The sequence below is a fragment of the Pseudopipra pipra genome, chromosome 27, assembly GCF_036250125.1.
Source record: "Pseudopipra pipra isolate bDixPip1 chromosome 27, bDixPip1.hap1, whole genome shotgun sequence".
NCBI classification, from domain to species: Eukaryota; Metazoa; Chordata; class Aves; order Passeriformes; family Pipridae; genus Pseudopipra; species Pseudopipra pipra.
The window spans coordinates 2,805,782-2,822,020 of record NC_087575.1 but is presented as its reverse complement, the minus strand read 5'-3'; the positions used below and the strand labels follow the sequence as shown (position 1 = coordinate 2,822,020).

The following is a 16,239-nucleotide window of genomic DNA, read 5'->3' as shown; positions in this document are numbered from 1 at the left end:
TATCTGAATAAAACACTGATAAACAGCTCTCCAGCAGTTGAACAGCATTAATTCTTTGGGAATACAGATCCAACTGGGCATATTAAGTCTTCATGCTAATAACAGGAGATTTAGAAGGTAGATTAATGACTTCTTTGGTATTAGAGACATGAGTAAAACCTTTCCATGCTCTCACTTTCTATGTAAAGTGAGAATTCCCCCCTAAGATTTGCCACCTCATGGTCACTCTGATTACAATTCACTTGTTCTTCTTCTGTTCTTCCAAGTCTGATTAATGGTTTCTTTGGCATTAAATTCCTTAAATTGGGAATTAAATTTCTTTGCTATTCCATTCTTCCAAGCCTGAACAATGATTTCTTTGCCATTAAATTCCTTATATCAGGAATTAAATTTCTTTGGCATTCCATTCATCCAATCCTAACCAGAGATTTTTTTGGTATTAAATTCCCTTTACAATATTCATTGGCATTAAATTCCTTAAATTTGGTATTCCATTCTTCCAAGCCTGAACAATTATTTCTTTGGTACTAAATTCCTTTTTATATTACTCATTGGCATTAAATTCCTTAAATTTGGTATTAAATTTCTTTGGCATTCCATTCTTCCAAGCCTGACCAGTGATTTCTTTGGTATTAAATTCCTTAAATTTGGTATTAAATTTCTTTGGTATTCCATTCTTCCAAGCCTGACCAATGATTTCTTTGGTATTAAATTCCTTTTCTATTATTCATTGGCAATAAATTCCTTAAATTTGGTATTAAATTTCTTTGGCATTCCATTCTTCCAAGCCTGACCAGTGATTTCTTTGGTATTAAATTCCTTAAATTTGGTATTAAATTTCTTTGGTATTCCATTCTTCCAAGCCTGAACAATGATTTCTTTGCTTTTAAATTCCCTTTATATTATTCACTGGCATTAAATTCCTTAAATTTGGTATTCCATTCTTCCAAGCCTGAACAATGATTTTTTTGGTATTAAATTCCTTAAATTGGGAATTAAATTTCTTTGGTATTCCATTCTTCCAAGCCTGAACAATAATTTCTTTGCTTTTAAATTCCTTCAATTGGGAATTAAATTTCTTTGGCATTCCATTCTTCCAAGCCTGACCAATGATTTCTTTGGTATTAAATTCCTTACATTTGGTATTAAATTTCTTTGGTATTAAATTCCTTAAATTGGGAATTAAATTTCTTTGGTGTTCCATTCTTCCAAGCCTGACCAATGATTTCTTTGGTACTAAAGTCCTTTCATATTATTTGTTGGCATTAAATTCCTTAAATTTGGTATTAAATTTCTTTGGTATTCCATTCTTCCAAGCCTGACCAGTGATTTCTTTGGTATTAAATCCCTTTTCTATTACTCATTGGCAATAAATTCCTTAATTTTGGTATTCCATTCTTCCAAGTCTGACCAGTTATTTCTTTGGTATTAAATTCCTTACATTTGGTATTAAATTTCTTTGGTATTAAATTCCTTAAATTGGGAATTAAATTTCTTTGGTATTCCATTCTTCCAAGCCTGACCAATGATTTCTTTGGTATTAAATTCCTTTTATATTATTTGTTGGCATTAAATTCCTTAAATTTGGTGTTCCATTCTTCCAAGACTGACCAATGATTTCTTTGGTATTAAATTTCCTTTTATATTATTAATTGGCATTAAATTCCTTAAATTTGGTATTAAATTTCTTTGCTATTCCATTCTTCCAAGTCTGACCAGTGATTTCTTTGGTATTAAATTTCCTTTTATACTATTCATTGGCAATAAATTCCTTAATTTTGGTATTCCATTCTTCCAAGTCTGACCAATGATTTCTTTGGTATTAAATTCCTTAAATTTGCTATTAAATTTCACCCCCCCCCCCAAATCCCCCAAACCCAAGCGCTGCCACGAGGCAGAAATCGAAGCGCAGGTTGGTTTTTTCCTGCAGCTTCCTGACCCAAATAAGGAAGGCAGGTGAGTACCTGGGCTTGTTTGATGCTGTGCTTGGGGGACAGGCTCCCTGTGCTGTTCAGGCTGTTGACGCTGCCGTGGGAGGGGGTGGAACGGAGGCTGTCCTTGGGGGGGGGGCTGGCAGGGAGAACAGGAACTGCTCCAGGGAACACGGGCATCTTCTTTCTTTTGGAAGGTGGTATGAGAGAAGGGGGCAATTGTGAAGGGACTGACTCTTTCTCAAGAGCTCTATAAACCAAATGCATTGCCTGCAAAGGCAAAAAGGTCAGATAACATTCACAATTAGCAGGGAAAAAAAGCAACGAGGTCTTCCAGTGTCAGTCATTTACATCATAGTAAAACAAAGGCTGTAAGATCAGAGATGTAAAGCAGAGCAGATCGTTTGGGATGTAATTCCAACAAGTTTAATCTTGATGACATAGGCAAGAGTCAGGGGATGGATTTGAGGAAGATCATTTAATAGCTCTGTGTGAACAAGGCAGATTAGAACAGTGAACTGTAGCAGAGAAAGCTGCAAAGCCCTTGAGAAAAAAAAAATGAGCTGTTTGCTCTGCCAGACAGACTGGGCTGGGAATTGAGAATTTAAAACAACCTACCACAGCAAATTCATCCTTGTCCAGGTGACCATCTTTATCAATATCACTGAGATCCCAGACCTGCAGCAATTAAGATAAAGAAATGATTTAGAGAGCAAGTTACATTTTGTGCATTCATCAAATTAACATGCTCTCTAAAGACTCTTAATAGGTTTTGGTGAAGATCATATTAATTACATTAAACTATCTAAACACTCCCTGATGAAACAGACTGGATTAGAGTTTTCTGGCCAGTGTCAATCAACACTGGCTCTAACAAATTCTGGCTGCAACACAGGCAGGTTTTTCATCTTTCTGTGGTGCAATTAAGGAGTCATCAAGCTGAGTAAAAGCATCCAGAGGTGGTTTCCAGAACTGTCCAGAGGATGTGGGGTGAGCAGATCATCCAAATGTCTTGTAAGAAAGCTAAAATATTTTAGAAAACTCAATACATTTCTAATTCCTATCCCATTCCTAGTTTTTTTACTGATAACTAAAACCATGTGCAGCTCCCTCTGGCCCCCTGAATTTTCTATGGGAGAGAATTTAAGCGTTTCTCAACTTCAGTTCATTATTAGGTCAGGTACACTCAATGAAACCTGTACAAGATTTAGAGGGATACAAAACTTTTTATTGGACTCCAACACTCAGCTACCAACTAGTTAAACCATCAATATAACCTGGGACAGCAGAGGGCACAGAAAGCCAAGCCTAAGGCTCAACTGTCTGAACTCCACTTTATCACTGCACAAATTTAAGCTCCTTGATTAGTCCTTTGCCCATTTCCTCAGTCCTTTATCTTGTCCACAAACTTTTCTAGAAGAGGCAAAAGCTTCCTGAATTTCTACTGTGACAATAACAAGATGAAACCCAAAGCCTTTCAAGACTCAGTACTTCACAATATTCCAGTACAGAATTAAAACAAGTCAGACTTAGATTTTGTAGATAATACAGAGAAAGAGGCAGTTCTTCCTGAAGAGATACAAGGATGTAACACAGATACAGCTCTTGCATAGAATGAATTCATTCCCAGGCATATAAATATGCAAAGCATTAAAGAATGTGTTTGAAATGGGAGCAGAAGAATACTTTGAGGTTTGCTTCCCTGGCAAATATGCAATGGATGCACTAAATTCAGATCTTGGAAAAAAAACAACTTGACAATTTGCTGGATACAATAAATGAGGATGTTCTGAGGTGTTCTCCTGTACCCAGCAGTGGATGGATTTAATGGGATGTCTAATAACCCCTATTTGTAAAAATGACAAAACACTGGAATATAATGTTATAAAAGCTAATATTATAAAAGTTTAGAAAAGCTTTTTCTTGCTTTTAAACAACCAAAATCAAAATTTCCAGCTCTCAAAATGAACAGAGAGATAATTAAGCCAATCTACTCCAGGGCTGAAATTACTACTACTATTCTTATTTCTGAGTGGAAGACTGCAGAGACTTAATGTTCCTGCTTGATAGCATGCAATCAATGCAGAATCTCAGCCAAAACCTGATCTGTGTTGATAAATTCCACATAAATATTTCACACTGCAAACTATGAGAAGTTAAACAGAGACCAGGAAAATTTAAACAGCACACTTACCCTTCCAAGGATATCAAGAGGTAGCTTTGAATTCATCAGTACTGGTTTTACTTTGTCTCCTGAAAGTAAACCATTTACTGGCAAAAGGCTTTCAAAAATACCATCAAACTTTGCTTTTTCTTCCACCTAGTTGGTAAGAAATAGTCTGAATAAGTAAAAAAGTGTGCCTGTGTGAGTGTTGAAAATGAGATCTTGCAAGAAATTAAGGCTGGTCAGTGATGTGTTCATCCTAAATTTCCAAACTTTCTTGCAAGTGCCACGGTGCTGAATTTCAATGTAAACCCCTGGAGAGACATTTAAGAGCCTAATTTCAAAGCTAAGGTTATTTTATAACCTTCCATGAGAGATTTTACCATGCAGATGTGTTTCTGTTTTAAAGAAACTTTGATAAACTCTGGAGAACCAAAACCTCTTCTTCCCACTTTGAAGTACAACACGTAAGTACAAAAAAAATAATCAGCATTACAAGTTATTTTATTAAATTTCTACCTTTTGGAAACGTTTGCATTTGAAAATTAACTAAACACAAATACATATATGCATCAAAGGTTACATGTAATATATATCATTGGGGAAAAAAAAGTATCACTGAATACTAACTAGAATATAGGAACTCGAGCTTTAAATTAATAATTCAGGATGGATTTGGTGAAACACTTTGCTGTTCTCAGTGGGGTTCCTTTATACAAACAATGAAAGTGCCTAATTGTAGGATTCTGGAAGAAATCCAGGCAGAAGATTAAAATTCATTGTGTCTTAAAAACATCACAGCTGGGGTTGTCAAAGGGTGGTTTAATACTTATTACACATGTAAAACTACACCTCAATATTCTCTGTTGTGCACAAGCCTGCACAGAAAGGGGGGATTTTTGAAACAGGAAATACACTGGATACAAAATTCTCTCACTGAGAGAAAATTACACACGAGGAAAAGATTCACTTTTAAAGAATGGATGTCATGTGTTGTCTTTTACACTTACCCTGACAGCCCAGTGAGTCTCTGTTGAAGGGGGTGTGATCAGCAAAGGACTGCTACTGTCATGCTAAAAAAAATGGAGAATTGTATTTATATGTATATTTATATATATAAATACACAGATTTCTGTCTCTAATCCTTACTAATTGTTTTAAGAAGTGGTTATAGATGTGAAGCTTAACTACACTGAGAGAAAGAGGCTGTACCTAAATAAAAGTCACACTCATTTATACTATTACAGCACTTGGATGAGGACATTTTTGGTGCATTAGATACCCAAACACACAATAAAGAGGTTCTGCAGCAGCTACTGCAGGCAAAGCTGCAGCTGTGCCTTTTACTGCCCTTCTGCTGACCCAGCCCCAAAATAACTTTATTTTCTTCCTTTTTTTTAGAGTTTAGCCACACCAGCTTCCTGCCCCAGCTGAGCAGAGTTAAACTTGCAAAACCCACTGAGGACAAGAGGACTGTGGCAGTGTCCTAAGGAACACTTTGCCATCAGCCTGCAGCCCCAGAACCACCACAGGACATTATTCCAGTGTTCCAGCTGAAGCCTTAGTTCCCATATAACACATCCACACATTTGGGTGGGTATTACTCACGAATTTAGGAGGTGGCACAGTCAGGTTGAGGCTGCTCATGTTGACGTCGTGGCCGTTCTGGGCGCAGGCCACGAGGCGCAGAGCGACGTAGAAACCCTGCAAAGAACCATCTCAAACCAGGCCAGAGCAGGGCAAACAACCCATCTGGGATTTTTGTTAGCACTGGACACGTGCAACTCAGTAAACTGTGGATGTGCAGCCCCACAGTGACAACTACCCCACTGCTTTTAAAGGTGAGTGTGAGAAATTTTGCAGTAACGGGCAGAAAATTGGAAGTTCATTTTTACAAAGGACTCTCCCATAACTGAACTTCAACGTTCTTAAAAATTAATAATGTTTAAAAGAAATTTATCAATATCTACAAGTAACTTGCTATTTGATATTTAGTAATGCTGGTTAGATTTTTACATGCAAGAATGTTCTTCTAAAATAAATCTTAAAATCACATTTTGTATTTGTGACTCGGTGACTGTGTATCTACATGTCATAGACACTGATTCTTTACAAAACAAAAGAGAGACAGAAAATGAGATCCAAACTTCTCCAGCAGCCTCACTGAGTAATACACTTAGATATGAGAAGTGCTGGGGAAAAAAACTCATCTTGTCAACAAAAACTTAATTCAAAAAAAGCCAAGGATAACTATTATTGGTATCAGGGTTTGCTTGAAACAAGGCTAATCTGTGAAAGGTAACACAGCAGGTCTACAGGAACATTTCATTTACCTGTTTATCTAAGTATCCTTTCCCCTCTGGGTCAGCCAAATCCCATATCTGTGGAGATACAAAACAAAAGCCATTGTGAATTTAAAATAAAACTCAGCTCCACAGTTCATACTGGGTGTCTTCTTGAAAAGTTCATTCAGCTTTCAAGTTCTGACACAATGTTATTCACTGTCAAGTTAACAACAGAAATGTTACACAAAAGATAATTTTTCCTTGTAGATTTGTCCTTTCACTTAAAAAGGTGTACAGACAATTACTGCATTATCCAATTCCTTCAACTTACTTTTCCAAGGATGATATCAGAGAGACCAGATTTTTTAAGAAACAGAGCAGCTTCACTTGCCCCAACTCTCCCTGTGTATGTTGGATCTACCTGAAAGAAAAAAATTAACATTTAACTGAAGCATGACCTGTGAAAGCAGAGATGAGAAATGCAGTGTCTCTAGGTCAGGAGGAGTTACACAAACTGCATCAGCAGGAAGAATTTAGCACTGCAATGGGGAAAGGAAAGAGGAAAATCTTGGGGAAGAGGAAACTGCACTTTATTTTTGCTTTTCTTCTTTTAAGAACGTACCTGTTTGTAGTAAGTTTCGTATATTGGGTTCCCAGTAGAAAACTGAAACATAAGGAAGAAACCAGAATGAACAGCAATCACAACTGACAGGAAAAAGGTATTGCACTTTGTGTATTCCTTCAACAAAAAAATCTAAAATAGAGTGTTAGTTTGCTGTCATCCAAACCAGATACCTGAAATTTAAGTGTGGATAATGGTGATCCCACAAAACCTGCACCCAACAGGCTCCTGTCACCCCCTAGAACTTCTCCTTGACCAGCATTCCAACTGCTACTCACACTTTTAATCAACAACTACATGGAAATAAGGTTTTTGTAGAACAGCTCTGAACTATTTGCCAAAGTACTTCAGATCTCAGTATGAGAACTGCTGATAACAAAGGCCCAGGTTTGAACCCAATGCTGACCTGAGTCCCCCCTGCACTGTAAATATCCTTATGGAATGTTTTCAGCAGGCAATTATACACACACACACACAGCCCTGTGCCTGTGATTATGTGTTTTCAGGACTAGGATCTTAAACTGAAACGGAGTAAAACAACAAATAAACAGAAAGAAGAGTGAACTGACAATGCCACAATTCCCTGACAAGGCTGTTGGGGGATTTCAAACCACATCACACCAGAGCAGCAGACCCAAGGGAGGCCCTGCCTTTCCAGGGGGCTGAACAAGTAGATTGTTGACATTCTTGCTGACATTCCAAGCAGATGGGAATTGAAATGCCAAAAGAGGCAGAATCCCCCAAACCCATCTTCTCACTCGCCTCCTCCAACAGCCCCAGGAGTTCACATGCAGGTTATCCCTCCACACTGTTCTCCAGCCTCGATGCCAACAGCAAAACCAACCCAGGCAAAACCAAGTTAAAGGCCTTAAAGAACAATCAACAAAACCACAACCCCATAAACAGTTTAATAAGCAAAATGCTGAGATGTCACAACACCCCAAAGCCTGCCTGAGACAACCACTCTGCACCCCCAGGCCACCAGTCAGACACCTGACAAAGGAGTATTTCCCACTAACTCCCATCACTGGGATGTCACCTCCCCAATGCCACCTGCTTCCTTGTCATCCCCATGATTTTCCAGATGTTCTGCCCACTCTGAGTGGAAGGAAGGCAGAAACATGATGAAAGAAAAGCCCAATAAAATTTTATTTGACACAAAGAGAACCTTGCTGTGAATTTACAATAAACATGATGAATATTAGTGTACGGAGCTATCTGAAATAACTAAACCCTCCAAGTGAGCACAAGCAAACACTGACTCTTTGAGGATTAACAGCTCTATTTGGATAGAAAAATCCTACATTTTCAGAAGAGTTTCCTAAGCATCTTAAATGTGCTTCACTTCTACCCATCCACAAAATAAGCTGCTGCATTCTCTAATGTCAGCAAACCTCTGGAAGCTCCAGCTCTTCCTGAAGGTGGACAGGATTTCAGAAGAATGCCTGGACCATAACTCATAAATCTGACTATTCTTTCTGCTGACATGTAAACATCCAGCACAGCTAAGCACTGTGTTCCTGTCCAAGCAGGAAACACATCATCCAGAGAAAAGGTGGAAGTAGGAAATAGTCTGTCCCAGTCTGAATCCAACCCAGCATGTTTTAGCCAACTATCACCAAACTTTGTACCTCTTGTTTATCAGAGAGCTCGGAGGAGAGGGTCAAACACCAACTACAAGCTCCTCTAACTGATTTGACAAGTAACCCAGAGTGTGCAGAGACTGGATTTGTACCAAGAGACAGAGCAAACCACTCCAGCAGCAGCACTGAATGATCTCATCCCATCACCAGACATCCCTGACACCCTCATTTGGGATTGTCAGCCATGACATGGAGCTGAGTTACCTGACAGAGGTGGCAGGAATCCAGGGTGATGGGCTTCCATGCTGTGAAGTTTCTCCAACAGCAAAATATTCCCCCAAGTGCTGCTGGAAAGCCCTTCAGCCCTCGATCCCCTATTTGCAGAATTTTCCAAGGATCCAGCCTCTCTGGCTGATTTACCCAAATGACTGCACCTCTGTGATGAAGCAGACCAGACAAAATGGGTTCAAGTGATAAAAATAGCACAGCTCTCTATCTACCCGTCACCACACGTGACGACACCACTATCATTCAGGAGGATTCTGCAATTTGGTGACATCTGCTGATGCAGGACCTGCCCAAGGCTGTCAGCCCTGGCAACCAGAGGCAAACACTGTGAAGAGTTTGCAGTTGGTGATGTCAAAGCACAACCTGTCAGAGAGGTTCAGTCTGACTTACAGTTTAACCCCCCCACGGTTCCCGTGCCTGCTCCCTAGTCCTCAAAACCTCATCTCTGACCAACACTTTACACCAGCTCCCAAAAAGATCCTTCAGAGCCCTGGTGCCCTGTTGTTTGACCTCCCAAATCTGAAGTTTGAGTCTCACAGCAGATCCATACACTGCATTTGTGGTACACACATGGACACTGATCCAAGTCCCTTCCTGCAGCTCTGGGGAAAAGCAGGGGGCAGCTGCTGCCACCAGAACAATTCACACACCCAGTTCTCTCTCCTGAGGTCATCCCAGGGCCACAAAGAGCTCTGGATCAGATGAATTATTTTCCTTGGTGTTTTCCTCTTCAAAAATTTTCTTTCAGCCACACGGAGAGATGAAAATAGGGAGTGTAAAAGGGGAAAAAACAAGGTGTTCACAAAGACAAGAGCCCAAAGAAGGCTGCTGCTGCTGCCCCAAAAAGATGACTTTTGCCCTTATGCTACTTGCTGAATGTCCTGAGTTGTCTCAGAAAACTGAGCTACAAAAGGATCTCAATGTCTCTAAGATAACTCTCCAAAACCTCCTGAGCCTGCAAGTTGAACGTGCTTGGCACAGACCACTGGTAAGGTGAGTAAATGTAAGAAAACAAAGTTATCAAACATGAACAACTGAAACTGGACTGAACTGCAAGAACTGATCTGACAGGCTTGCTCTTCAACTGGGTTTATGCACAGCCAGAGAGATGAAACATTAAATAGTATATAAATAGTGTAGAATCCCAGAATGGTTTGGGTTGGGAGGGACCTTAAAGCCCATCCAGTCCCACCCCCTGCCATGGGCAGGGACACCTTCCACCAGACCAGGTTGCTCCAACCTGACCTTGGACACTTCCAGGGACGGGGCAGCCACAGCTGCTCTGGGCAACCTGTGCCAGGGCCCCCCCACCCTCACAGCCAAGAATCTCTTCCTAAAATGATAATATGATAAATTATTAATGACAAAATATGATTAAACACTTCCACAAGCTTGAATTACCCATATTGTTTATAGCTCCCAACATGCTGAAATCAACATTCTTATTTTACATCTTTCTGCCTGGACATACTTCAACATACAGCACATGTGCCCTCTCCAATTCCTTCTAATTCAATTTCTGGCATTTACAGTAACCAGCACACATCTCCTTAGTAATCACTAAACTGAGGCTATTCAAAGAGGAAGTTTATTAATTTCCTCTTTTAGTTCATTAAGGGAAATTCTGTTTACTGCCCTGTAACAGCTAGACTACTCTTGACAGTTCAATACAGAAAAAGAAGTTTAAAATTAGAATGCTTCCATTGAATTCACTGGAAAATAATGTCAAAATAACTGATATGTTCACAGAATGTGGCCCTTTTCACCCTAAACATGACAGGTTATATCAAAGGAAACACCACTGATGCCAGACCCTCAAATATCGACAAGAATTTAAACAACACAGAAACTGAATTTTCAGTGTAAATATTTGATAATGATTTCATTTTTACCAATGTACTATTAAAAATGCACATTCAGAGTTTATTTTACTTACATATTTTGCACCACATTATGCCACTTGGAAACTTCTGACAGCAGTTTGTGTGTGCATGGATGTTTTCAGATGTTTCTGAACACGTTCATTTAATTAAGCAGATGTTCATCAGGACTCCTGCTATTCAGAAGCTCAAAAGCAGTGCCCACTCTTTGTAAGACTCACAGCAAATTATACATTATCCAAGCATCACATTACTCCACTGAGAGATAAATTTTCAAAGTATCTCAAATAAAAGGTCACTATTAAAAGGAAATTGATGTATTTAAATAATCTGAACTACTAAGAGCAGTTGTTCTGAATTCCTGACTGGCCTGGCACAGCGTAGAAAATAGTTTTAATTTCAAGGCATGAGGGTGGCATTGCTTGAAAAAGGAAATAAGTAAACCAACTCTATTCCCAGGGGTATGGAAAAGAATAAACAGCGATCACACTGCTTCGGTTGGAATTATTAGGGTGAGAAATTAATTTTAAAAAACCAAACAGACTAAAAAAAAAAAAAAAAAAAAAGAAAACACACCAAAAAAACTTGTAACGACAAAAATCAGCGCGGGGACCCCAAGAATCCAAAGAGAGCTGGAAAGAGCCTCTCCCAGAGCCTTGTCACCCTCTCCCAAGGGTCAGGGAATGTGCCTGTTCCTGACCTGGCACAAACAGGGCGAGCAAACGCCTCCCGCTCGCCCCGCAGCCCTTTCCCGGGGTCCCCGCGCTCCCAAACATCCCGACAGCCTGTCAGTCACGACACCGTGTCACGACACCGTGTCACGACAGCCCGGCAGCTCAGGGTACGAGCAGGACAAGGGGGTGACTCGCCCCAGGTCGGAGCCCCATCCCCGGCCCTCAACAACCCCCGCGGCTCCCGGGCGGCACCTCGGCGAGGGGGAACGCCCGGAGCCCCCCGTTCCCTCCTTTCCCCTCCCCTCCCCACGGGCGCAGCTCCGGGCCCTCCATGAGGGGAGAACGCCTTTGCTTCCCCCCAGCCCGGCCCCGCCGAGCCCCGGGGACACCGCGGGGGCCGCTCGCCCGCTCCACCCCGCCCGGGTCCCGCTCCCCGCCGCGCCCCGACCCTCTCTCCCCCCTCAGGCCGAGCCCCTCCCGGGCACAGGGCCCTGCACCCAGCGGCGGCCCGGCCCGGCCGCCCCGCCCGCGGGCAGGACCCGGTGCCGCTCCCCTCGGCCGCCCGGCGGGGCTGAGCTGAGGGCCGCGGGTGCCGCCGCCGCGCCGCGGGCCGGTACCTGCTGGCTGAGGGGGATGAGCGCCGCCATCTTCCTCCCGCTGGGTCGGGCCGCGGCCGGGGCGGGGCGAGGGGCGGGAGGCGGGGGCTCGGCCGGGCCGGGCCGGGCGGCCCCGGGGCGGCGGCGGCGGCGGCGGCTGAGGGGGAGCCGAGACCCGCTGCGGCTTCAGCGGGGTCCGTTATCGGGGCCCGGCAGGCGCTTCCCGCCCACGGGATCGGTCGGGTTGGGAACGGCCGCCGAGGTCATCGTAGGTCCGACCTGCGGGCGAGTGACGCTCCCTGGCACTCCTGTCACTGCGTGCCACGGCCGGGCGTTCCTTGGGCACCTCCAGGGATGGTGAGTGCAAACCTGCCTGGGCACTCACAGGGTCACTGAGTCACAGGATGGGGCAGGTTGGAAGGGACCACTTGATCCCATCTTCGTGCCCATCCCTGACCGCACGGCACAGGGTTGTTGTCCTTTGGAATATCTCCAGTGAGGGAGACTCCACACAGTCTCTGGGCAATCAATTCCAGTGCACAGTTCAGAGGTTCTTCCCCGTGTTCAGGTGGAACTCCCTGGGCATCAGTTTCTGCGCCCTGAGTCTTGTCTTATTGCTCAGCACCACAGAGCAGAGCCTGGTCCGTCCTCTGACACCAATCTTTAGGTATTTATACAGTCCATTTCAGTGTCTAATCACTCTTTCTGTGAAGAAATTCTTCCTAATGTCTCCACTCCCAGGGCTCTCTGCCAGCTGCCTCAGGCAGAGCTGGTGGTGACCTACGAAAGGTGTTGACGAAGTAGAGCCAGAGAGGGCTGTGAGTGCCCCGTGGAATGTTCTTCCAGGTAATGAGTCAAGGCACTGATCGACCTTTACCTGCTGACTTGCATCCAGCTTTCTCCTGGACAAACACAGTTGTTTTACTTCGTTACAGAATCACAGAATCTCAGGATGGGTCAGGTTGGAAGGACCACAGCGGGTCATCTGGTCCCACCTCCCTGCTCATCCCAGAGCACGTGGCACAGGATTGTGTCCTCTGGAATGTCTCCAGTGAGGGAGACCCCACACCCTCTCTGGGCAGCCCGTTCCTGTGCACAGTTCAGAGGTTCTTCCTCATGTTCAGGTGGAACTTCCTGGGCATCATTTTCTCCCTGTTAACTCTTGTCCCGTTGCTTTGCACCACCAAGCAGAGCCTGGTCCATCCTCTGACACCTCCCTGCAGATATTTATACAGTCCATTCCAGTGTCTAATCACCCTTTCTGTGAAGAAATTCTTCCTAATGTCTCCACTCCCAGGGCACTCTGCCAGCTGCCTCAGCCATGTGGGCAAAGCAGGGTCAGGGAGGGCTGTGGGTGCCCTTGGAATGTCCTTCTATCCAAGGCACTGATCGACCTTTACCTGGATGACCTGCATCCAGCTTTCTCCTGGGCAAACCCACTTATGTTACTTCATTACCCTAAAACTTGTCAAAGCAGCCTTCACCCAACAAAAGTCCTTCACTCAGTGAAGGTTCTTTCACCCAATGAAGCTTCTTCTGGCCTAGGATCAAATGTTTTGGCATCAAATACACCAAAGTTAACAAACCCCTGAGTGCAGTGTGTAAATCCTGAACAGCAGCTGGTCACTGTGGATCACTGTGGCCACATAAAAACTAAATCTACAGGAATTCTTTGGGGAAAAAAAAGGTATAGGGTGGGTGTTGTTGCAGTGTATCTCAGAGCTTTCAAAGTTCTTAACTGGAATTGTTTTACAGCTCTTGGACAAGCAGAAGCAGAAGAATTTGACCTCAGTCACTGCACAGGCTACAAAGTGGCCCAGCTGGAGCTGGGGCTTCCAGGGATTCTCCTGCTCCCTCTCTCCTCACCACACAGAACTCCCTCAGCCAGTGTCTAGAGGTAAATGCAGGGCCCTGGGCTCTCAAGTTTGCCTTCAGTTTTTGCTAAATTTGCAGCATTAGTTCTTGGGGGAGGAAGGAAATGCAGAAGAGCAGAAGGAACTGAGAAGGGATGAAGGAAGTGACTGAAAAAAATTACAAGGTTGAGGTCCAAGACAGGTCAGACAGAAGAACAGGCACATCATTCATTGTTTCCAATTAATTTCTCTTGCCCCATTAGAAAAAAAAAAATAATATGTAAGACAGCATCCAGGCACTCTGTATGTCCATTACAGAACTTTGAAAGGGAAAAAACCTCATCTGAAAACATTGAAACTTCTAAGGGCAGATCTGTGGATGGACAGGCTGCTGTCACTCACCCCAAGGCAGAGCTGGAATGTTCCACTGGCAGATCTAAGCTCTGAAACTCTGACAGGTGCACAATTGCTACAGGAGCTTAGCAAAGCTTATCTCCTGCTTGGTTTCAAGTGTGTTGTGAGACATGCTGCTGAATCTGAACCCTTTATTGAAACTGTGGTGATATTTCCTCAAAAATGAGCCTTAATTTAACATTTAACACTAAACCATGGAAGTGTAGAACAGTTCCAAAACCTTGTGCTTTGTTACAGGTGTTTTTAATACATTTTAGCAGTGTTAAGATTAAATAAAAATTATTAAAAGTTAATAAAATTAATTTTAAAAGTAAATTACCCACCCCCAACCTTTTCTATAGAGAATTCAACTATGTTATGGTATCTCTACTAAAAATAACTGAAACTGGTCACAAAATCTAATGTTGCATTAAAAAAAAACACCCTTTCTTAATACAGTTCCATTGGTGCAGATTTCCACAAGCTGTTAACAGAATACCACAATCCTTAAGTGATGTAAGTGGAAAAAAATGTGAACTTCTTTCAAATAACAATTAAAGCTCTTCCTTCTTGATAGTGTTCCTGGCTATTCTGTGCCTTCCAGAGTCCTCTTTGCTCTCTAGTTTTTTTTCTCAAACCACTGCTCAAAGTATTTTCTCCTGTAACCCTCTCTCTCCTGCTCTTCCTCAGTCTGCTTTACCTTCAATTCCTTTTTCAGGACCCTGTGTTTAAAATTTCATTTTTATGCCCCAATAGTTTCTCAACCAGAACAGACAGGAGATCTTTAAAACGTGGAATAAAGATCCAAAACAGCCACAGGAATTTCATTTTACCTTCGTTTCTTCCCATCTTTCATCTCCAAAGTATTTTGAATAAACCTCAGCATCGTTTAGCAAGAAGTTGCCAAAAATTGTAGCAGTTCTCTCCTTTGAAGGAATATGGGGGAAAAAAAACACCCGGAAAAAACCCCAGGAAATCTGTTTTCTTGCATCCTCAGATTATCAAAGTGCCTTATTTTCTTCCCCCTGGGATGAATCACATGTTCTGAATACAGTCAGGCAGAGAAAGTGGCTCAAAGTGTTCCCCTGGTAGGGTTAGGAAATTATTTATACATGTATAGAGGAGTCTTACAACAGGATAATGCCCTTCTTCATTCCAAGCTTCAGTCCAAAATTCAGGTTCCTCGTGGATTCAGGGTCATCCCAATTCTTTAAAAGACACAAGGAGATTAAGAAAGCAAAACCCCAGTTCAACTATATCAAGTAGAAATTAAATAATCCACTAATGCAGAACAAGGAAAGCAAATTACACCAGGCTTGATGTCTTTTGGATCATCAATTTGGATTCAATTATCCCAGTCAGGGGTTTCCTCACTATTGGATCATTAATTGGATCTAAACCATCTTGTAGGTTGCCAGATGCATTTCATTATCAGGTTTTACTTCTTGAGTCTGATCTGGCCTTATAGTCAATGTATATAATCAAAGTATATAATGAGAACTGTGTATATCTGTTAACTAGGGTTTTAAAGAAGGCAAGTGAAAGTTTTTAAGGATCTTAAACATAAGTCTTAAAACCTGCCTTGTAGCATAATTGCAGTACTATAAAGTACTAGAAAACTAACCCAGAAAACAAAATATTCAGACAAAATAAAAACAATCCATGGCACAAGCTGCATAACTATCCTTTTATTACAACTCTATAATTAGATAGAGTGCCAAATGTCACGGTGACACACAAATTACAATCTTCCCCAAGTCTCTGGAAATTACACACAAGCACATAAAGGGCAGGTACTAACACAAATCCTGCAGAACAACTGGATTAATTCCCACATCAGGAGGTTTGGATAAATCCCGATTTATCGGCCTCGCGGCATGCTGGGAATTGTAGTCTGCGCGTCCGGGGCGGGCGGCAGTAAAACTGCTTGGGATTGGCTGGTGGGTGCGTGGAGCCAATGAGCGGACGGG

The 16,239-nt window shown here is 42.5% G+C and overlaps 1 protein-coding gene and 1 long non-coding RNA gene across 5 annotated transcripts in view; one reads left to right on the top strand and one right to left on the bottom strand.

Annotated features, from left to right (window-relative positions):
- EPS15L1 (epidermal growth factor receptor pathway substrate 15 like 1) overlaps positions 1-12,172 on the bottom strand; it is a 50,915-nt gene extending 38,743 nt beyond the window's left edge. For 3 of the 4 annotated variants that reach the window (XM_064637463.1, XM_064637464.1, XM_064637465.1), the window contains exons 1-9: positions 12,045-12,172; positions 7,003-7,044; positions 6,712-6,801; positions 6,429-6,476; positions 5,704-5,799; positions 5,106-5,168; positions 4,126-4,251; positions 2,550-2,609; positions 1,965-2,201 (exon numbers count right to left, since the gene is read on the bottom strand). In XM_064637463.1, coding sequence (XP_064493533.1) covers positions 1,965-2,201; positions 2,550-2,609; positions 4,126-4,251; positions 5,106-5,168; positions 5,704-5,799; positions 6,429-6,476; positions 6,712-6,801; positions 7,003-7,044; positions 12,045-12,074 — 792 coding nt within the window. In that variant the 5' untranslated portion in view covers positions 12,075-12,172. Of the gene's footprint in view, positions 1-1,964; positions 2,202-2,549; positions 2,610-4,125; positions 4,252-5,105; positions 5,169-5,703; positions 5,800-6,428; positions 6,477-6,711; positions 6,802-7,002; positions 7,045-12,044 lie in introns of those variants that run through there. The other variant, XM_064637466.1, reaches the window with a different exon arrangement.
- Positions 12,173-12,267: 95 nt separating this feature from the next.
- Positions 12,268-14,843, top strand: LOC135403433 (uncharacterized). Its single transcript, XR_010425404.1, has 3 exons — positions 12,268-12,380; positions 13,779-13,920; positions 14,729-14,843. It is a non-coding gene; the product is annotated as an uncharacterized LOC135403433 (long non-coding RNA).
- The last annotated feature ends 1,396 nt before the right edge of the window (positions 14,844-16,239 follow it).